The following is a 22,051-nucleotide window of genomic DNA, read 5'->3' on the forward strand; positions in this document are numbered from 1 at the left end:
ATCCAAAATCAGGAAGATAAAGAAGAAAATAGGAATAAAGAAGAGATGGGGCAAATAGGAGACAACTAACAAGATGGTAGATGTTAGTCCAATCACCACAATTTACATTAAATGTAAAGGTTCTAAGTATAAAGTTAAAAAAGACTGTCAGATCAGGTAAAAAAGCAAGTGCCATCTATAGAGAAAGACACTTGAAATATGAAGATTTAGACAAGCCAGGAGTCACTCTTGTTATCTGTCAGATTGATTAAAAGTATTTTCTTATTCCCCATTCACATAATTCTTTTAACCCTAGAGACTTTGCTTTTGGCCACCTTTCAAGTGAACATAGAAGGCAAGAAGACATTTAGACATCCATTCTGCTCAAAGTGGTTGTCTGTTGTTTCTCCTATTACAGTGTTAGTATTACTTAACTTGCTTATACCCTCCTCTTGCATCACATGGAACTTGCTGAGGGTGAAAATTCCTTTGAAATTCTTCTAACCTTTGTCTGTTCACTTTGGCCTCTTTCTTGGCCACAGTCTGTTTCATTTTCTTTTCTTTTTTCAGGGTTTTATACTATTACCATTTACAGAGTTTTTTTGACTTTTTCTTTTGACAAAATTTTGACTCTTGTTGAGCACTTGCTTTTTTTCAAGTTTCAGTTTTTAGAATGTTCTGGGCGATCTACTATCTCTCTGTAAAAGCATGACCATGTGTCTTTTTACTGCTTTAAGTCTCTGGGGGAAGAGAGTAGTTGAAAAAGGGTAATGTACCTATTTTCCCAGAAGGATTTTCAAAGACACTGTTTCCTATGGCTCTTTTGAAATATCTTTTTTTCATTTTTTAAATTAGTCTCTTTAACACACTGAGATTTTTGCTCTCAAAGATGTAAAACCAATAGATCAGTTCAAATGGACAGCTAAATTTAGCTGGGGAAAAAAAATGGGTAGTTCTTCATTATCAGTCAGTTGTAGTTAATCGTGTGTGTGTGTGTGTGTGTGTGTGTGTGTGTGTGTGTGTGTGTGGCCAATCAGAAATTGGATGTAGGCAATTCTCTCCTGATAACTTTGATCCAATTCATGTTCTTAGAGCCAAGCAAGTCAGTTTTAAATGAGAGAGAGTGATGGTTTAGAAAATGGAAAGAACATAGTGTTCTTTAGTTCATGTTCTTAATAACAAAACAGATTAGGTCTAGGTGTCGCCTAGAGTCTTATGTAGGTGGAGATAAAATGTGACTACAGCACTCTCAAACTTTTCCAGCAATATACTGAAAACAGGTTTTCTGAGTGTGAGGGAAATCTGACTTTGACCTCTATCACTGCTCTGATCTTCAGAGTTGATTTAATCCATCTGGTGGCTAGGAGGGTATCCCCTTCCTCTCTCACTCCATGAGTGCTCAGGGGAGGATTATCTTCCCCCATGGAGGAGGACCATTCTTTAGTCAAGGGCATATGAGTAGTTGTGCTTCCCTGCTGGAACCTCTAAACAAGCCTTCAAGGTCCATTTGCAGGAGAACATAGGGTAGTCACACCTCCAAGACTCCAGACACATCCAAATGTGGTGCTGCATGTGTCTATCTGCCTTTCTTAAAAAAAAAAAGTGAGAAAACAAATTTCCTCATTCACAAGTGTGGATATGTTTATAAAATGTTCATTTTATTGTCTGTAAGATTCCTATGATGGTATATCAGGCACCCTATCCCACAGCTGGAATATTTTGACCTCAAATTATTATTATAACAAATAAACTTAAAAGTGTGGTTTAGAAAAAAAGCAATAAAAAAGCATGCCTGACTTAATAAGGAAGGAAAGAGATGGAAGGGAATGTGGAATATGAGGATAATGATGGAAATTAATTTAAGGTAGGTTTCAAAAGATAAGAGACCTGAGGCCCACAGCCTGCCCTTTGCAATGAATTTTTCTGCTTGTTCTGTTATTTGAGATGTTATATTCAACATATCCTACCATGTGTTGGGTAGGTTAGGTTGAAAGTTAACATATTAATAGTTATTAACAAATATTAACAGTTATGAGAGGAAAAAATCCTAAATGTTTGACTTTAACAAGAAAATAGCTTAACTTGAACAGTGGACTGGAGACACCCGCAATTGTGGAAACTGAAGAACCCGGCACGCATGCTCCTTCCACGGACAATTTCTTCAAGTTGTCTATTTTATTAATAAGTAGCTACCAGACTTTAAGTCTTGTCTGTAAAACTGAAGTGAGAAAAGATGCTTCAGTCAGACTCTAATCTGTGCTTTTGTGGAGGAATGACAGGCAAAAAAAAAAAAAAAAAAATCCTTAATCAATCGAGTTTCAAATACATCATTTGTTGTCTGGTGGTACTAGTAAAAACAACTGAATAAATGTGTGTGTGTGTGTGTGTGTGTGTGTGTGTGTGTGTGTGTGTGTGTGTACAAACGGCTGAGTTCATCTCACAAGTCACCATACTAATATAGAGTTCAGTAGAGATTTTCCTAGAGGCAGCTGGCCTACATGCCTACATTCAGTGGCTGGTTTTCCTACTTTGCTTGTGGGATAATGGGCAGCTGTAGGATATTGTGTTTGAAGAGAAACTGTTGACAGTAAGTTCTGTCTACATCTGAGGCAACGAGGCAGCTCCTTGCCGTGACCTTGTCTGTAGGCCTGTACCTGCCCGGAACCATCACTCTCCTTCAAAGCATGCTGTGGCTGTCAGCTCAGTTCATTAGAAGCCATTCTGTGAACATGGGCACAGGAGGTAGCGGTGTCCTTAGGGCGTGACTGATTGACCTGACGGTCCTGCTCTCTCCCCAGGCAAAAGTAGAGAAGGCTGTACTACATATCTAAAGACTGGGGCCCTTGGAGATTCAGGGTGAGCTATAAGGCGGCTGGAAATGGCATTTGTGAAACTTTTTCTCTGGGTCATTATACTGGGACACTTTCACAACTTGGGTGTCCATTCCCATATCTATTCTGATCCTGGTTTAGTCATTCTGATATAGAGGGACATGTGGAGACTACCTACTGATGGACACACAAATTACAAAAGGGGTTGTCCTCCTGCAGGGACTCTGGTTACTGTTTGTCCACTTATTTTTACAAATTCATTTATTCAACAAATATTTATCAGATGCCTGCTCTTTGCCAGATACTGAGCCAGGTGTGGACTTATAACAGTGAACAAGATTGACATGGTTTTTGTTCTCATGAAATGGAGAGAAAACAAATAACCAATAATTATAAGAATTGCAAAGGATAAAATAGGGTACCATATTAGAAGATAATGAAAGGAGGAGCAGTATTTTAAATAAAAATAAAAAGAGGGTGAGAGAAAGCCTTTTGTAGGTGGCAGCATTTAAATTACTACCTGGATTAAAAGGATCCAGACATATGAGGTACACACTAGACAGTATAAAAACTTGGGTAAAGACACTGAGATAGGAAAAGGCTTGATGTGTTTTGAGAGCAGAAAAAAAGACAGAATAGCTGGTGCCCAGCAATCCAGAAGATGGTGTGAGATGAGGGAGGCAGACACCAGATCATGTAGGCCTTGAGGACCATGGAAAGATGTAATAGACTGAAGGGGATTATGGGATCAGAAACTTAGTTGGAAATAGCCGTTTAGAGTTGGGAGATGCCTTCTTAGGGACATGAATTTGGAAGTCATCAGCATTTTAATGGAAAAACCACAGGAATCGAGTATAACCTAGGAAGGGGCTGTAGAAAGAATAGAGGATGGCCTGAGAAAAGAAGACCTGGATAGGTCTGGCAGAGGTGAGAAGGTAGGAGGAAAGCAAGGAGATAATAGTTCTCTGGAAACCATAGAGGAGAATGCTCAAAGAGAGAGGGCTGACTGTGTCACTACAGCTGAAAAGTCTGGGGTATCACTATTTAGTATGGTAGTCACTAACTGCATGTGGCCATTCAGCACATGTAATTAGTTCAAATTGAGATGTGTTGTTGGTGTAAAATAAAATGCACACAGGATTTTGAAAATGGTACAAAAACAAGAATGGAAAATAGTTCAGTAGTATTTTAAAGTAATGATTACATGTGGAATGATAATATTTGGAATTTATTGGGTTAAATTTATTATTAAAATTTCACTTGCTTCTTTTTACTTTATAAAAAGGTATCTATGATGGGCTGGAGTTGTGGTTCAGTGGTAGAGTGCTCGCCTAGCACATGGGAAGTGCTGGGTTTGAACCTCAGCACCACATAAAAGTGAAATGGAGGGCTGGGGCTGTGGCTCAGTGGTTGCACACTTGCCTGGCATGTGTGAGGCACTGGGTTCGATTCTCAGCACCATGTATAAATAAATAAGGTCTAACAACACCTGAAAAAATTTTTTTTTTAATTAAAAAAAAGCAAAATGGAGATATTGTGTCCCCCTACAACTATAAAACAAACAAACAAAGAAGGTATCTATGAGAAAAATTTAAATTATGACCTACAGTGTACTTGTATTGCAGTGGGCAACTTGGAAGTCATTAGCAAACTTGATAACAGTAGACTACCTGAGATTAAGTAATACCCAGCTAATGGTTTATATGCCAGTGATACTAACTCATCATCATCATAATTCCATTTTACCTAAAATTAAATAACAAAACGTACCACCAAAATGTTACCTACACTTTATGATGTGTGTGCAATCTAATTTTACATAAATTGACAATATGTGTTTAAATGAAGTCCTTTGAAGTCAAATCTGAAAGGTGTTTTAAAAATTCTTTTTAACCTATATTTTCTTTCTTTCCTTTTCTTGTTTTTTATTTTTAATTTTTATTTAAATTCTTAATTTGTTTTTTATTTTTATTTTTGCACATCTGGCCAGGAAACTTCATGGTGTTATGGTCAACTTGCCGCACAACCGTGTTCAAATCTGTCACCAACAGGTTCATTAAAAACCTGGCCTCCTCGGGGATCTGTGCCAGCCTGGTCTGCGTGCCCTTTGACATCGTCCTCAGCACCAGTCCTCACTGTTGCTGGTGGATCTACACTATGCTCTTCTGCAAGGTCGTCAAGTTTTTGCACAAAGTGTTCTGCTCTGTGACTATCCTCAGCTTCCCTGCCATTGCTTTGGACAGGTAAGTTCAGGTTGCTAGGAGCTCAGCCTTTATTCAAAAAGTATATTGAAAACTGAGCATCATGAGCCAAATGATGAATAGTCAATGTTCCATATGCTGTTTTTTAGTCTGCTTGTGGTAAAAAAAAAGGTGGGGGGAATGAATGTCTAAAACACAGCCTCACAAAGGATGGATTGATTTGCAGCAGCCATGGAAAATAAGATCCTTACAAAAAGACATGGCATGGGGTTATATGGTGAGGATGCTAGAGCAGAGCTACTGGATCATGGTGTCACATCATCTTGGTTGGAATTGGTATTGCATTGCAATTAAAAGTAGATTGCTCATCTGATTGATAATGTTGCAATTAGGGATCTTTGATGCAGGATGAAAACATTTCTGGAAGAACAAGAGAATGATTCAGTAGTTACTTAACAAATGGCCTATTTGGACCTCATCAGATAACACTAGAATTCCTCTGGACAATTTAGATCCAAGGCTTCATATTGTCATGGTGGTAGTTTTTCCATGTGATCATTTTTAAAAGGATATTCATTTGGAAATGAATCTTATTCTTAGTTATTGCTATCTTTTATAATTTGGAAGCCAGAGTCCTTGGCTCAAGTTCACACTCTAGTGGCTGCTCTAATGCATTTGGTGTTGAACTGCTTGTGTCTGTGAGAGATGTGTTTTCCACTGCTCCTTGTATTGTCTGGTCTGGTGAAATCTTTTTCCTTTTGAGATGAGGTCTTGCTGTGTTGCCCAGTCTGGCATCTATTTCCTAGGTTTAAGCAGTCCTCCTGTTTCAGTCTTCCCAGTAGCTAGGCTGGTAGGTGTGTGCCACTGACCTGGTGGAATATTAAGTTTTCAGCTTTGTATCACATGTCTTCTTTCCTGGAAGTTTTTGTTTTAAAGTGGTTTTGGGATATAATTTACATATTAAAAAATGTAGCCATTTTAAAGGTACAAGTAAATGAATTTTAGAGTATTTATAGAGTTGTGTAGTCAGCACCCTCCCAATGGGCACTTTGTGGTCATCAAATTTTTGCACAAAGTATTCTGCTCTGTGACTATCCTTTGTGCCCATTGAAGTCACTTCCCATTCCCATCCCAGACCTAGGCAACCACAATCTACTTTCTGTCTGTCTCTCTATATTTGCCTTTGTTTGAATATTTCATTTAAGTGGAATCATATAGTATGTGTTCTTTCACATGTAGCTTCTTTCACTTGGCATGTTTTCAAGGTTTTACCCGTATTATAGCATGAATATTCATTTTTATGGCTAAATAACATTTCATTGTAAGGTAAACCACATTTTGTTTTCCTATTTATCAGTTGATGGACATTGGTTTGTTTCCACTTTTTGGCTGTTGTGATATGAATCCTGAAAATTTTTAATCATAGTTTTCAACAAGAGTGGGGACATCTTATACTGAATAGTTTTTTACTATACCTGGAAACAGTGAAGTAATTTCTAAGCCTTATTCTGGGCCCTGATCTTAGATATAGAAATATAAAATCAAAAAGAAATCCTTATTATCTTTACATCAGAAGAACTTTGCATTTTTACCTCCATTAACACAAAAAGATAAACAAGTTCTTTTAGTAGAAAAATAAGATGGGTAAATTCCTGTTTTATTACACAGAAGTTATTTTCAGGAACCAGCATGGTGTGTATGAGGGAGAAGGGAAGACATCCTTTCATTTCTTTCGCAGCTATTGGTTTCATGGCACAAAGTTAGCAAATTAATTGAAAGGCCACCCACACTTCCTGCATCATCTTCTAGAGATGTATTTATAAGAGGACTATGTGCTTGTGTTGTAATACATAATGGAATAAGCAATTGATGGGGGCTTGGGTTTGTTCATATGAGTGAGGAAATGTAAGCAGAGCTAGTAGACTTCTGGGCATGCATTCATGTGTGGGGGTGGAGTCATCACATGTTTATAGACTTGTGATTGGAATATTGATCTGTATTAAGGAAAATTTTTTTGAGAGTATGCCTCATTTATGCATGTCTTTCTCTTTCTTTCCTTACCAGAAAGAAATCTAGAACACATTTCACCATGTTCCATCCTTTCCTGATCATCCATGGTCACTGTTGTGCTCTCATCACGTCTCAGTCTGGGATGTTCCTCCCTGCTGTCCCCCTGCCAGACTCCATGACAATGCTGCTTTCTCTTTGATATTTTCCCAGGTAGCTCTAGGTGTCCCTGTCCTGTACCTACCTCCAGTAAAGCCATCACTTCCTTGTTTATAATTTTTCATGTACATGTCTTTCTTCCCATGGAATTTAGAGACATTCTGTGCATCTTCCATATTTGTAACCCAGGAACTGCCACAGGACAGGTACAGAGATGGTACTTGTCATGCATGCTTATCTGGCTCCATGAGTGAGTGAATGTCACTGTGTTGGGAGGTCAACTCCAATATTAGCTAACAGAAGAGACATGGACTGAGTTCAGATGAAGACACTCACCATATCTCTGAGGAAGGTGGCAGCACCTTTATAATATGCGTGGCTCTAGAATGAATTACTCAGTTTTCCCAAATCTCTGGTCATAATAAAACAAAGTGCATTTGTTTGAGAGGTTATAGAATCATCAAGCTAAAGCTTAGAAGGAAAAAAGTCTCATCTGGTTTTAGCAAAAAGTTAATTGTGCCAGCATTTTAATACTATCAATTTCTCTTAGAGTTATCATGAGAACAATGGCAATTGAGGAGGCATAATTTTTGTTAGCTGGGACTTGTTGGAATCCAGACTCCACCCAAGTTCTTCTGCCCTGAACTGCTTTGAATGCTAATGATATCCACTGCGTGGTCTGCTTTGAATATGTGTGTAGACAAATTTCTTCTTGCTAGTGGCTTCAAAAATTTCCCTGAAGAGTCTCTCATCCATGTAAAAATGTAATGTTACCTTTTACCCTTAAAGTGGAAAATAGATGTATTTACAGCTCATTTATTTATTTTGGTGTACTGATGCTATGATACTTCTTAGTGTATGATAGAGTTCTCAAAACTTAAGGTCTAGCTTTCTGGATTCTGCTAGTGGTTCCCTGGCTTAAGCCAAAGAGAAGAACCTGACCCTTTCCCCCATCTTGCCTACTTTTGGTAATTTGTTTTTTCTTAATTGGCAGAGTATCTTCTGTGAAATTAATTTTGATTGTGTATTGTGCAGGTACTACTCTGTCCTTTATCCACTGGAGAGAAAAATATCTGATGCCAAGTCCCGGGAACTGGTGATGTACATCTGGGCCCATGCAATTGTGGCCAGTGTCCCTGTGTTTGCAGTGACCAATGTGGCTGATATCTATGCCATGTCCACATGCACTGAAGTCTGGAGCAATTCCTTGGGCCACATCGTGTATGTTCTAATCTATAACATCACTACGGTCATTGTGCCTGTGGCTGTGGTGTTTCTCTTCCTGATCCTGATCCGACGGGCCCTGAGTGCCAGCCAAAAGAAGAAGGTCATCATAGCAGCGCTTCGGACCCCGCAGAACACTGTCTCCATCCCCTATGCCTCCCAGCGGGAGGCTGAGCTACATGCCACCCTGCTCTCCATGGTGATGGTCTTCATCCTGTGCAGTGTGCCCTACGCCACCCTGGTTGTCTACCAGACTGTGCTCAACATCCCTGACACTTCTGTCTTCTTGCTGCTCACTGCCATTTGGTTGCCCAAGGTCTCTCTGCTGGCAAACCCTGTGCTTTTCCTAACTGTGAACAAATCGGTCCGCAAGTGCTTGATAGGGACCCTGGTGCAGCTGCATCACAAGTACAGCCGCCGGAATGTGGTAAGTACTGGGAGTGGGGTGACTGATACCAGCCTGGAACCCAGTGTGCGCTCAGGCAGCCAGCTCCTAGAGATGTTCCACATTGGGCAGCAGCAGATCTTTAAGCCCACAGAGGATGAGGAAGAGAGCGAAGCCAAGTACCTCGGCTCGGTTGACTTCCAGGCCAAAGAAGTCACCTGCCTGGAGGGACAACAGGGACCACAGTTTGCACGCCCCACGCCACCCCCAGGCGCAGTAGATTCTGTATCCCAGGTGACACCAGCAGCCCCTGTGGAGCCTGAGACATTCCCTGACAAGTATTCGCTGCAGTTTGGCTTTGGACCTTTTGAGTTGCCTCCTCAGTGGCTGTCAGAGACCCGAAACAGCAAGAAAAGACTGCTTCCCCCCTTGGGCAATACACCAGAAGAGCTGATCCAGACAAAGATGCCCAAGGCAAGCAAGGTAGAGCGGAAGATGAGCAGAAACAACAAAGTGAGCATTTTTCCAAAGGTGGATTCCTAGCAAGGACTGTAAATTCCTGGAAGTAACAGAGAACTTCTACATTCCTGCCCTTCCTTCACTGTGACCATGAGTTCTGAGATCTCATTGCAACTCACTGTAGGGTGAATCCTTCTGTATAGGCCAAATGCTTTTGAATGAAAGGGAAATCTATATAAAATCAAAATGTCTGTTTATTGAAGGAGTAGACACATTTGTCTCAGTGATCCATGTGCTCAGTAAAGTCTATATTCCTCTCTATGGGATGAAAGTTAGACAGATTGGAACAAGTCTTGGGTGAGTGCTCCATGTGCATTTCTGGGGGAGTTCTCATTTTCCTGGGCTCAGAAGAGAACACACATAGAGGAATTCCACAAGCTCAGAGGGAGCAGAAACACTAAGGGAAGCCCAAGATAATTTTGGAGTGGAGAGATTACAAAGAAGATGCATATTTGGGTAACTTAAATAAAACAAATAGAAAACCCTTTTGTATTGAGAAGATAGGGTCATGGCATCTGGCATTATTTCCCTGAAAGTTCCAATCATGTGTCTCACTATTTCTCCCGATATCCTTCATCCCTCTAATTGGAGTATAAGTAAGGGATGACAATTCCACCTCTGTTTGACAAATATGGCAATAGATGTGTTCAGGGGACAAGGGAGATTTTTGTTTTTGATTATACTGACATTCTTTTGACATCATCAGAGCCTCAGAAAAATGGACCTGCACCATTCTGTCATGGCCAGTGTTAGCTGGAAAACACTGCAGGTTTTTAATTAAGGTTTCTTTCTTTCTTTCTTTCTTTTTTATTAAACTGTATTTTATTAACAAATGAGAGAGAAACTTAGAGGTAGAGAAGAAAGATTGAGAGGTGCCCATGGCACTGTAGTCTTTTCTCTTCCACATGATCTCATATGAAAGATGCTGTTTCACAATGAGTATGAATAAAGCATATTGGAAAAAAACATGTTATGGAAACTTTTGGCATTAAAAGGTGGCTGAGAAATGCAAAGTTAGCATGATCTGGGTTCTTTGGAAACATCAACTAAAAAATAATTGATTAGGAAAGCTGATTCTGCCCAAAAGACTGGCAAGAGTGACAAAAATGACTCTCTTTTGAGAGAATGGATCGGCATGCCAGTCTCATTTTCAATGTGTTATACAACTGTAGTTCTCACAGACAGAGCCATGAACGGAACAAGGAGAAATAATCTTTGTAAAATGCCAAAGCAACACCTAGACCAGGCAAGCTCTTTATTTCCTCCTTCCCAGTGAAGTTTTAGTAGGAACCAGAGTGGGTGGAAGAAGGAGGGCAGCGTTCTCAGCTCATTAGTCTCCTGGTGGCTCTCATCTCTTCAGGCTGAATTCAGACCTAAAGCTTCACTTTTAATGAGGACAAATCAAGTGCCAGCCTACTCTTCTCTCTAGAGGGTTTTGTTCCTGTTAATGGTAGTTTCTTGGGGGCTCCAATATGGTGCCTTGAGCAAGCTTGAAGGGGAGTGGGTGGGTGTCCTCCCTGGCAAACTTCCACATCCCCAAAGGCAGTGGTCCTAACACACCCACTACTTTAAGCACAGTGAGCCCTTGTTCCCTGGAGGAAGCTCAGAGGATGTGTAGGGAATTTCCTTTTCTTTTTTCTCTTGAGTGTTATGTCTTGTGATTCCTGAATGTGAAGCCAAGGATCTTCCCTGCAGAGGAAGCACCTTCTTCTCTGTGCTTCTCATCTTGTAGCCTTGTTTGCTCACAGCAGAAACAGGGGACTGGCACCTCTTTTGAGGCTTTCCTGCCTCCTGGACCCTGTGTGCATGCCTCCATAGTTCCTGGCCCTGGTAGTCCATGTTGTGGCCCTTTAAACTTATCAAAGCCTCACAACTGTTACAGCTTTTAGCAAGGGGAAAAAATAATGTCGGAAAATTCTGTTCACTTTACAAGAATCTGTCAAAAGTATCCATTTGGGTGTTGTCCTGATAATATATATGTGTTGCTAAATAAATTCTGATGAAGTAGAGTTTGGTTGAGTGCATTTCTTATGTATATTTGAAGCAGATGGTTGACTTCTACAGGTTATTGCCAGGTGTATTTCTATACTTTTTGAAGAATAATATTTTAAAAATTAAACAGCCATTTTTGAACCACCACAACAAAAAGTTGTATGAGCTATGCTTTTCTCCCTTCTTTTCCCTCTTGAGTATTATACCATCTAAACCTCTTTTTTCCTTCATGGTCTCAAATTAAAGTTATTCAATTTTTCCCCACAAATGCAAATGCCACATTGCAGCAGCATTTTTCTGTGTTTTTGCAACTAGAAAAGAATGAATTCCCAAAGAAGAAAATGCAACATTTGAATAAATATCATAAAGGCGAATTTTAAATTGAGTCAGCAGATGGACTGCCCTAATCTTTTTTAAAAAAATATTTATTTTATTTTATTTTTAGTTGTAGTTGGACACAATACCTTTATTTATGTGGTGCTGAAGATCGAACCTAGGGCCTTGCACATGGTAGGTGAGCATTCTACCGCTGAGCCACAACCCCAACCCTGGATTGTTCTAATCTTTAGGTGGAGTTGCACAAGGGAAGACTGGACTGACATCTGTATCCTGCAAAAGAGATGGTCACTAGCATGGTGGTGGGGGCCTTGACCTCCAAGGTCTGATTTCTCATGTTCAAATCCTGGCCCTATTGAAAGAACGAACGAGGCTCGCCGTCGGAGAAAATGCCCGTTTATTGAGGAACAGATCTGCATATTTATAGAGCCGGGGGTGGTTTGACAGTTATGACAGTTTAATGGTTGAACGGTTTGACAGTTGGCCGGGGTGTTTTCTGATTGGTGAGTAAGGATCATGTAAGCCAGCAGGGTTCACCATTGGACGGCTCTTCTTGGGGGATGAGGAAGTTAGTCTTTGGAGCTGAGGCGACTCCCAACATTTCCCCCTCTTTGTTATTAAATGAGAGTGGGTGTCGACTCATTGTGGATGCTTCCTGCTGTGATGGGGCAGCGTGGGAGAAAGGAGGGAAGTAAGGAGCCCCCACAGGAGGGCAGAGAAGACTGGTATCAATGAAGGTTCCTTGCCACCACAGATCCATGATGTTTTCAGTCCATTCAGCATAGGTCTCAACTGGAGGTATCATCAGTAGCCAGGAGGTGGTAATTCCTGAGGAGAAGCTGGTTAAAAGCTTGATTAGAAATTTTACCCACCTGAGTCTGAATGAACTTTATGATAGGGGGAAGGAACAGGCACAGGGAGTTTTTATAGCCCAAATCTAATGGGGTCTCTGGGTCTGCAAGCTGCCTTGTTGGCACAAGGGGGGTTAAGTGTTCAACCTTGAGTGGGGGGTTGAGTGTTCAGCCTTGAGCGGGGGCTTGGGCATTTGGGCTTGAAGCAAACAGGTGATAAAGAACCAGACAGAGTAGGGCTGGGGATGTAGCGCAAGCAGTAGCGCCCTCGCCCTCACCTGGCATGTGTGCGGCCCGGGTTCGATCCTCAGCACCACATACAAACAAAGATGTTGTGTCCCCCGATCACTAAAAAAAAAAAAAAAAAAAAAAAAAAAAAAAGAACCAGACAGAAGGTTTGAGAAGCTAGGTCATTCCGCAGCTTACTTTGTTTGGCATGCCCTGCAGATCAGCCTGTCCTTCACCTAACACCCTCAATTCCACTCTTCATTCCTACTCCAATCTAGCTCCCTCTCTATTAAGTCTGCTCTTCAAACTTTCTCCTACCTGGATGTACCAGCTTGCTTCTCTCTTTGCCTTTCTTGAAGGCAGCCAAGGGAGGACCATGGCCCATGTTACCATATTTCCCTTTGAGAGCAGTCAGATATCTCCAGGTTTTATGTAAAACACCTCAAATTTAAATACTGATACTTGAAATTCTTATGAAACTGGGAGGGTAAACAAAATACACATGTTCCTCCTTAGGCCCAGAAGGCAATTGGTAAAGTGCTCTCTTATGATCACATTTATTCAGGGGTCAACATTCTCTGGACACCTACGTGGTTTGTCAGAAGGACAACACACAACGGTCCCACTACCGGCCAGATTCAAGCAAGTGGGGGGGTCTGGCTGGAGGGGGCCCTTAGGGTCACTTGTCTTGAATCTTCAGACATAGTAAGAAGAGAGGACCAAAGAGGGGCCAGAAATGAGGGGGAGCATTGACAAGAGTACTTAATGACAGGTGACGATTGTTGGCTCTTCTGATGAAGGTATAGGAGTGCCGGGCTTAAGCCCGGAAATATGAATCCATGGGGTAAGTTGGTTACTAGGTAGTTTGAGTTTGACCGCCAAGGGAGTGCACATAATCACCTGAGCAGGACCCTCCCATTTTGCTTTTAGAGGGGGCTTTTTCCCTGGTGGGCAATAGTAAACAAGTTGACCAGGTGTTAAGGAGGTAGGGTTTTGAAAGAGACTGGTGTCAGGAAGGAGCCAGTCTTGACAGTGCCAGAGTTCAGAGCGTAGATGGAAGAGGAAGGGCAGGGCATAGGTTTCAGAGATAAGTAGGGGTTTTGTAGGCAATCTGGGAGGAATGAAGGGACAGCCATAAATGACTTTGAAAGGTGAGAGATTAGAAGGCTTCTTTGGTAAGGCCCTAATGTGCAATAAAGCCAAGGGGAGCACCTTTACCCAGTCCAGGCTTAATTTCATGGTGAGCTTGGTGAGAGTCTAAGGGACCGATTGGTCCTTTCAACCTTTCTGGAAGCCTGGGGCTGGTAAGGGCAATGGAAATGCCAAGGGAGTGATAGCATGTGAGCCAGTCCCTGAGTTACCTGCGAGGTGAATTCTGGGCCATTGTCTGATTGGATAAAAGTGGGCATCCCAAAACAGGGGATTATGTGAGTCAACTACCGTAGAGGCCCGCTTGTTAGAAGTGGGAAAGGCTTGTTTTTTACTCGGGGCATGTTGGTAAAATCAATCTGCCTATCTGCAGCCGGGGTATGACCGCGGGCCTGATGAGAAGGGAAAGGTTTAGGTTTTAATGGAGTATTGGTATTGGTTCTCTGGCAGATCTGACAAGTGGAAGTGATCTGTTGTAGAAGGGTCTTATTGCGTGGGGAAAGGGTGAAAAAGGAGTGAAGGAAAGTAGTGAGACTCTGTGGACTAGAATGGAATAGAGAGTGAAGAAACTGGAAGAGTTGTTGGGGATATTTGGGCCGATCCCCGGTGGTAACGAAGAGTAGTGGAGAGGAGGTAAAGCTCTGTAGGGTGGCTAATCAAGCCGCTTCATCAGCATTGGAATTCCCCACAGTAGTAAGAGAGGAGTCAGTTTGGTGGGCCTTGCAATGGATTATTCCCAGTTGGGAAGGCAGCCTGGAGGCTCGTAGTAGGCCAGAAATAAGTGAATTAATGAGTGCCGTCCCTCTGGTGGTCAATAGCCCCCTTTCTTCCAAATGGCTGCATGGGAGATCTGTATATAGGGAGAGGGTTTTTCCCTCTGCTAGCTCACATGCCCTTGTGGCAGCATAGTTCAGCTTGTTGGTTGGTGATATTTGGTGGGAGAGGTTTTGCCTCTATGATGGATGAGAGGGAAACGACAGCATACCCCACCACTTTAACCTCTTCGTGTACAAGAGGGCAGGGGTCCCTCAGAAATGGTGGTAGGGAGGGTAAAATCATCTCTAATACCTCCAGGCATTTGTGGAGGGGATCTTATGAGGGAGAAGATGGGAGAAGGGAGGCAGGGTTTAATGGAGAGCAGGGCTGAAAAGAGATGGAGGGATTTTCAAGGAGGGATAGAACCCTGGAAGGAGGAAGTGACTGTAGCCCCTTGTAAGTGAGAAAATCCTTTAGATGGTGAGGAGATGAGATGATTAGCAGGGAGCCAAAGGTAAGCTTGTGTGCTTCTTTCTGGAGGTCATCAGCTGCTGCTAGGGCTCTGAGGCATGGGGGCCAGCCCCTGACGGTGGGGTTGATGGATAGGTAAGCCACTAGTGCAAATGTGGAGCCATTTTCCTGATCCAGAATGCCCAGACTTTGTCCCTGTTTTTCATGTACATAGAGGGTGAAGGGTCGGGAGAGGTCGGGGAGATGCAGGGTGGGTGCCTAGAGGAGGGTCTTTTGTAAAGGGCTTCCCTAAGGGTAGGGGTTCATCTTGGGGGCCCTTGGCCAGATTGTATAGTGGTCTGTGAGGAGGGAGAAATTCAAAAGTAATCCAGGCCCTGAAGTACCCAGCCAAACCCAAGAAGGAGAGTCATCTTTGGTCTTTGGTGTAGGTAAAGACACTATAAGCTGTTTTCTGTCTTCTGTAGTGGCCTTTTTCCCTTGAGAGATAGAGAACCCTAGATACATGCTATTTGGGCCTTTTATGGAGAGGCCCGATGTCCCTTTAAGGCCAAGAAATTAAGTAGGAGAACTGTGCCATCTGTTGAGCACCCTTTGGACGGGCTAGAAGAATTTATAGAGGTTTGCAAGAGGTGCAGAGAGCAGGATTGGATCGGAGCAAGAAGAAAGCCTGGAAGAGATCCCTTAGAATGGAGAGATCCAGGGACCCAAGAATGGGCCATCTGCTTTGGTTGTCTAAGGGATAAGTGGGCCAGGCCTGGGTGCTATATTTGATACAAGAGGCATTGTAGGGGAGAGTCGACTGGCAGAGAGGACACATTACCCATGTAAGGAGGAGGGAAGAGGACTCAGAGAAAGAGGAAACTGATTTATTGGCAAAAAGGGGCATCCCTGCTACAACCAAAAAATCAGGAATGCTAAGTGGCAGTTTCGAGCTGCAGAGATTGGTCGTCACCAAATTCTGACAGTCAAAGCTCTCGTCCTAGCCGGAGCTGTGGGAGACCTTGGCCAAGGCTTTTCAGGACCCTTCCTGGAGAGGTTAGATACTCCCAGGGCTGGAAAGAGGGGAGAGGAAGGAGAGGGTAAGCATCTCTCTAGCGGCTGAGTCTTAAGGTGAGAGGACTAGGACTTTCGAGTCTGCCCAAGGAAGGAGTCCCTGAGGGCCACCGTAGCCTTAAAGGCTGTGGTGGGGTGCTTTCCTCCCCACAGGTGGGCAAAGAGATTTGCCAGACAATAATCAACATATTACAAGAGGGTGGATTTGGGGCACTGAGGGTGAAAAGATTGGAGGTCGGAGGCCAAGGTTTATCCACAGAGGTGTGGACTATCTTGAAATCCCTGAGGAAGGACATTACAGGTTAAAGGCAAAAGGATATCCTTTAAATCTATGACCGAGAAGTGGGTGGCAGTGTGGGGGATCTGAGACAGCAGGGTGTATGGGCTGGGAACCAAAGGATGTATGTGCCTAATGGAGGTGTTGATGAGTTGTAGGAGGACCCGTTGGGCTTTTTTATCGCTAGTATGGGAGTAAGGGAAATGAGGAGGACGGAGGTACCCCTTGCTAAGAAGGTCCTGAATAATAGGTTGTAGGCCCAGAAGAGCTTTTGTGGACAGGGGGTATTGAGCCTGATTGGGGAAGGCGTTAGGATCTTTGAGATGAATGTTAACTGGTGGGCAGGAAATGGTAGAGGGGATGTGGGTATCCCATACAATCGGGTCAACCAGGTTAGTATGGTATTCATGTCAGCCTCACAAGTGGAGCAGAATGGCCAGTTTTCTTCCAAAAGAGCCAGAAAAGATGAACAGGCCGATTCTGGGGCCTAACTGATGCCAGGAGCCCGTGTGTTAATTGTTGTAGTATATGGAACAGAGTAATAGGGGAGTCTTTCTTGGATAGATGGTCTTTCTTCCTACCCCGACAATAGGAGAGGTAGACGGCACTGTTTGCCCCCAGAATTCTGTCAGGACTGAGAAGGTAGCCCTGGTGTCAAGGAGAAAGTCAACTTTGCACCTATCCCCCAGAATCCGTAACCTGGGTTCCTGTTACAGCTGGGGACAAGGACCCAAGGCTCTGTCAATTGATTGCCATGCCCAGAAGGTCGGAGGATTCCCTGGCCATAGGCCTCCTACGGGATCTAGGACAGTCAGAGTCCCAATGACCTTATTGTTGACATTTAGGGCATGGGGTATGCGGAGTACATGGTACGGGGCATGCCCTCGCCCAGTGTCCCTTCTTGCCACACTTGAAGCTGGCATACAGAGTAATAGTACCGATTCTCCGCATGGGGGTTTCGGTGATGGGCAGCGACCCAAGGAAGCACCCTGCAGGGTCTGGGCGAGCATCTGAAATTTCTCAGTCTGGGGGGTGGCAGGGCCCTGTTCGAGCTTTTTAGTTTGGCCCGGATGTCAGGGTAGCTCTGCGAGAGGAAATATGTCATAAGGACATGACGGCCATCTGGGGTTTGGGGATCTAGGTTGCTGCTGAAGGGCTTTCATAAGCCGATTCAGAAATTCCCATGGGGTCTCTTGTAATTTTTGGAAATTGACAGCCTTATGTGCTGCTTTTTTGAGCCCAGCAATAATACATGCGGAGAATCGGTACCTACTCTGTATGCCAGCTTGTGTATAATCCCAGTCGGGAGTTTCTGGGGCAGCAAGTGGCCCCGGAGGGTGATTGGGATTAATTCAGTGAGTTTCATCCGCATGGGCTCTGGCAAGTTCCAAGACTCTGGTATGTTCCTCAAGAAGTAGAGTATTAGCCAATAACATATAAGTGAGGCTATGAGCCTGGAGGACCCACTGAAACTCTCTTATGTAAGTGGTGGGATCTGTGGTGAATGAGCCCAACCTTTGCTCGAGTTGCATGGGGTCATTCATAAGTGAATGGGACATGTACCCAGATAATTCCCTCAGGTCCAGCAACCTCTCTTAAGGGATCCGTGATTTGTGGGACTAGGGAGCGGGACTAAATGTGTCGGCCGAGTCAGGGGGAGCACCTGAGGGGCTTGACGGATCCGATGGGGGAGGTCGGTAGGGAGGGGGTTCATCTGCCAGATAGGTGGGGGTGAGAATGAAGAAGAGAAAAAGCCTCAACATCTCCTTCCACTTTTTTGAGTGCTCGAAGAAGTTAAACAGATCTCTGAGAATTGTGGGATCTAGGGATCCTCCTGGGGGCCATTGACTTTGATTGTCTAATTGATAGTAAGGCCAATCTTGTGTGCAGAATTTAATAAGGGGGAGTCTGCATGGAGGGAAGAAGAGGCCCCCATAGGTCAGGAGAGGGACAAAGGTGGTTGAGAGAGAGAGAGAGAAAGAGAGAGAGGAGTGCCTGTTCTTCCACCCCTCAGGACCTCCTGCTCATGAACCGGGTTCCAGAGAGTCCACCATGAAGGTCGTAGTGGGGTGCATTCTCTCCTCCAGATTGGGCATCAGAGGTTTGCCGGACTATCATGGTCAAAGCCCCTGCGTATAGCCCATCTGAAGTTGCATACCCGATAGGGGAACTCACCTACTGAAGAGCTAGTGTTGTGTGAGTAGCAGCAGCGCTCGAAAGAGTGGACGAGGACCGCAAGTCTTGAGAGAGGGGGCCCTTGAGCAGCGAGGCATTTCCCCTCCCGGGTTTCAGCACCAATGAAAGAACGAACAAGGCTCGCTGTCAGAGAAAATGCCTGTTTATTGAGGAACAGCTCTGCATATTTATAGAGCTGTGGTGGTTGGACAGTTATGACAGTTTAATGGTTGAACGGTTTGACAGTGGGTTGCCACAGTCTGGCTGGGCACAATTCAGGAGCCACTTGTCAAAAGAAACGAACTTTATTTTTAGAACACACACACCGTACCACACAGCTCTTCAGGAATCCCCTCAGAGCCCAACTGCCACCAACGGCTTCCCACAAGCCTCTCAACCTCCCCCACCCCTCCTGCTCTTGAGGCCGATTGGCTGGGTCACGTAGACAGAGCCAAAAAAAGTCCCCCAATAAGCAGCTCTGTGGTCTGAAAGGACAGGGAAATAGCCCAATGAGCATCACCGCAGAGGAGCCAATCAGTTGGCAGCTAGAAGTTTGCTGGGGCCGCTGTGAGCCAATCATCAGCTGGCAGCTGGAAGTTTGCTGGCAGCTGGAAGTTTGCTGGGGCCCCTTCAGCTGAGGCTCTCAACAGTGGGTAAGGATCATATGAGCCAGCAGGGCTAGTCTGATTGGTGGGTAAGGTCATGTGAGCCAGCAGGGCTAGTCTGATTGGTGGGTAAGGATCATGTGAGCCAGCAGGGCTCACCATTGGATGGCTCTTCTTGGGAGATGAGGAAGTTAACCTTTGGAGCCAGGGAGACTCCCAACACCTATCACGACCAGCTTTGTGACTTTAGGCAGGTGAGGTTACTGCCACACACTCTAGTTGTCTCTCTGTAAAATGGAGGGATAATAATCGTGTCAGAAGTTTCTGTTGCATGGACTCACATACTTCGCCTCCAATCTGATTTTGGCTAAGTCTGCAGTGGACTTCTCTGCTGGCTCCATCCACTCACTCCCCTGGAAGTAGTCAAGGCCTAGCTTCTGGGATCGTTCTCTACCTCCTGTGCTGTGGAGAGTGGGGCATGGGAACCAGTGAATAAGTACCCCTGCTTTCTGCCCTTATGCTAGATAATTATGGGAGACATCTGTCACATCCTCATGAGACCAAGCAGAATCGAGTCCCTGTTGCCCACCATGGTAATTAAATAACACATCCTGATATTGACTTTTCCTCCTTTCTTGTCTTGCTTCCTCTAGCCTCATTCATGCCTTCAGAGATCACCTTCCAAATATACCTGCAGAAAGCCCTTTCTGGAGCTCTGTTTTCAGGTGCAATCCAAGTGACACAATAATACAGCTCACTTTAAAAAAAAAAAGTGATCAGGAAATTTATTTGGAATGTTACTCAGAAAGTTATATTATCTGATGTCATCATCATTTATTCCAACAATAATTTTAAAAAAACACAAAGATGATAATTTGGGGGCAGTATGTAATGCCAAAGGTCTATTTGAATTCCCGAAGAAAGAAACTCTAAACCTGAGTATTTCTTTAGACAATTCTTAGTTTGAAAAGGACATTAAAAGAATGTTCAACTTTTCCAAAAACCTATAAGTCATATTTGAATATGAACGCACATTTACTTTGGAAATGATATATAAGTATAGCAGAGTATACATAGAGTAGGGGCAGACAGACATACAAACCCAAACTGGCCTATCCTTAGAAAAGGAACTACAGTTTATCACCGGTTGCACCAAATTAACATCTGGAGTTCAAGCACAAGTTTGATTGTACTAGAGAAAAGAGCCACTGCCCTGTCCTTGATCATGCTGGGTTCTTGACAGATCTGCACCTGGGGTGAGGAGGCTCAGTGTACACACAGTTGCTGCCTGACAGATCTGATACTTAGGGAAGAAAGATTATTTTAGATTGAGTTTTAGTATAGGGGAAGGGTTAATGCTTTCATATTGAAGTCTACTATTGTACTAACATACAGCATAAATAACAAAGTGATTACTTTTCCCCAAATAGTGGTAAAAATTTAGCAGGTTTATGTCACAACTAATGTACTATATTAGAGTCCTATAGTCAAAAGAAAAATGAATCATGGTAAATAGCAGGGGAATATGAATAAAACAGGAATTGAAATCAGTACTAATGCCCAGGGCAACATCAAAAGCCTCTTTGTGTGAGGTTTTTAAAATATTGAAATGATCTTAGATTTTCCATATGTGAGGTTTCAGAAGCTAAACTTTCTTTCCTTCTCTTAGCCTCAGGTTCCAACCAGTGTTTTACGATTTCCTGTGTGAAGGGGATAAGTTGGTTCATCAGTAGAATAAAGGCCTGAAACTGTTATCTCTAGCACTGTTTTATTGAAATCTCCACAGATATTCATGTTCTGGGAATTTGGGAGTCTCTTATTGCCAAATTTAAATGAATAAATGAGAGGAAACAGCCCCTGGGGCAACGGTGAGCTCTCCCTCACATATGAGCTAATGAAAGGTTTGCTGCAAGTAGAGTTATTGCTGGTTCTTACTGATTTCCTCAGAAGGACTCCTGCAAAAGTTAAAGGCATAAAATGCAAGGTTTTTGATCCATCTTCTCCTGCAAACACCCAAACCTTGCTCTCATTCACTAAAGGAAGGGTAAATTCTGAACCTGGAAGGCAAGTTCAATACTGAGAAACATGGTTCCAGACATGTGTGTTAGATGTGAAGAATAATTATTTTTTTTAGCTGCATTGATCAGAATTTAGTGATTAAATACTTTTCCTTCCTATGCTTATTCATTACAGTCCATACATAAAATGTAATATAACACAAATAAGGTGCTAGAATGAACATGGAATATATATTCTAATGCAAGAGATGAGAAAACACCTGTAGGATAAAGCTTTTAAAATATTAACTGCATTCTTCCTTGGAAAACTGGGAATGGAACCACCGTTTGACCCAGCTATCCCACTCTGTGGTCTATACCCAAAGGACTTAAAAACAGCATACTACAGGGACACAGTCACATCAATGTTTATAGCAGCATATTTCACAGTAGCTAAATCGTGGAACCAATCTAGATGCCCTTGAGTAGATGAATGGATAAAGAAAATGTGGCATATGTATACAATGGATTATTATTCAGTGTTAAAAGAGAATAAAATCATGGCATTTGCGGGTAAATGGATGAAGCTGGAGAATATAATGCTAAGTGAAATTAGTCAACCCCCCAAACCAATGCCAAATGGTTTTTCTGATTTAAGGATGCTGATCCACAATATACTCTGTGTGTGTGTGGGGGGGAGGGATTAAATGAATTTTAGAAAGGGCAAAGGGGAAAAGGGGAGGGTGGGGAAGGGAGAAGCACAGGGGTAGGAAAGATGGTGGAATGCCATGGACATCATTACCCTAAGTACATATAAGAAGATACGAAGGATGTGACTCTACTTTTGTGTATGACC

The 22,051-nt window shown here is 43.2% G+C and overlaps 1 protein-coding gene and 1 long non-coding RNA gene across 6 annotated transcripts in view; one reads left to right on the forward strand and one right to left on the reverse strand.

The window, feature by feature from the left end:
• Gpr176 (G protein-coupled receptor 176) overlaps positions 1 to 11,314 on the forward strand; it is a 112,015-nt gene extending 100,701 nt beyond the window's left edge. For all 5 annotated transcript variants that reach the window (XM_005316390.5, XM_078049851.1, XM_078049849.1 and 2 more), the window contains 2 exons: positions 4,801 to 5,053; positions 8,213 to 11,314. In XM_005316390.5, coding sequence (XP_005316447.1) covers positions 4,801 to 5,053; positions 8,213 to 9,329 — 1,370 coding nt within the window. In that variant the 3' untranslated portion in view covers positions 9,330 to 11,314. The remainder of the gene's footprint in view (positions 1 to 4,800; positions 5,054 to 8,212) is intronic.
• Positions 11,315 to 12,013: 699 nt separating this feature from the next.
• Positions 12,014 to 20,195, reverse strand: LOC144377767 (uncharacterized). Its single transcript, XR_013438841.1, has 3 exons — positions 18,594 to 20,195; positions 12,763 to 12,832; positions 12,014 to 12,472 (listed from the first exon to the last, which is right to left on the reverse strand). It is a non-coding gene; the product is annotated as an uncharacterized LOC144377767 (long non-coding RNA).
• Between the last annotated feature and the right edge of the window lie 1,856 nt (positions 20,196 to 22,051).

This window comes from Ictidomys tridecemlineatus, chromosome 5, assembly GCF_052094955.1.
Source record: "Ictidomys tridecemlineatus isolate mIctTri1 chromosome 5, mIctTri1.hap1, whole genome shotgun sequence".
Taxonomy (NCBI): Eukaryota; Metazoa; Chordata; class Mammalia; order Rodentia; family Sciuridae; genus Ictidomys; species Ictidomys tridecemlineatus.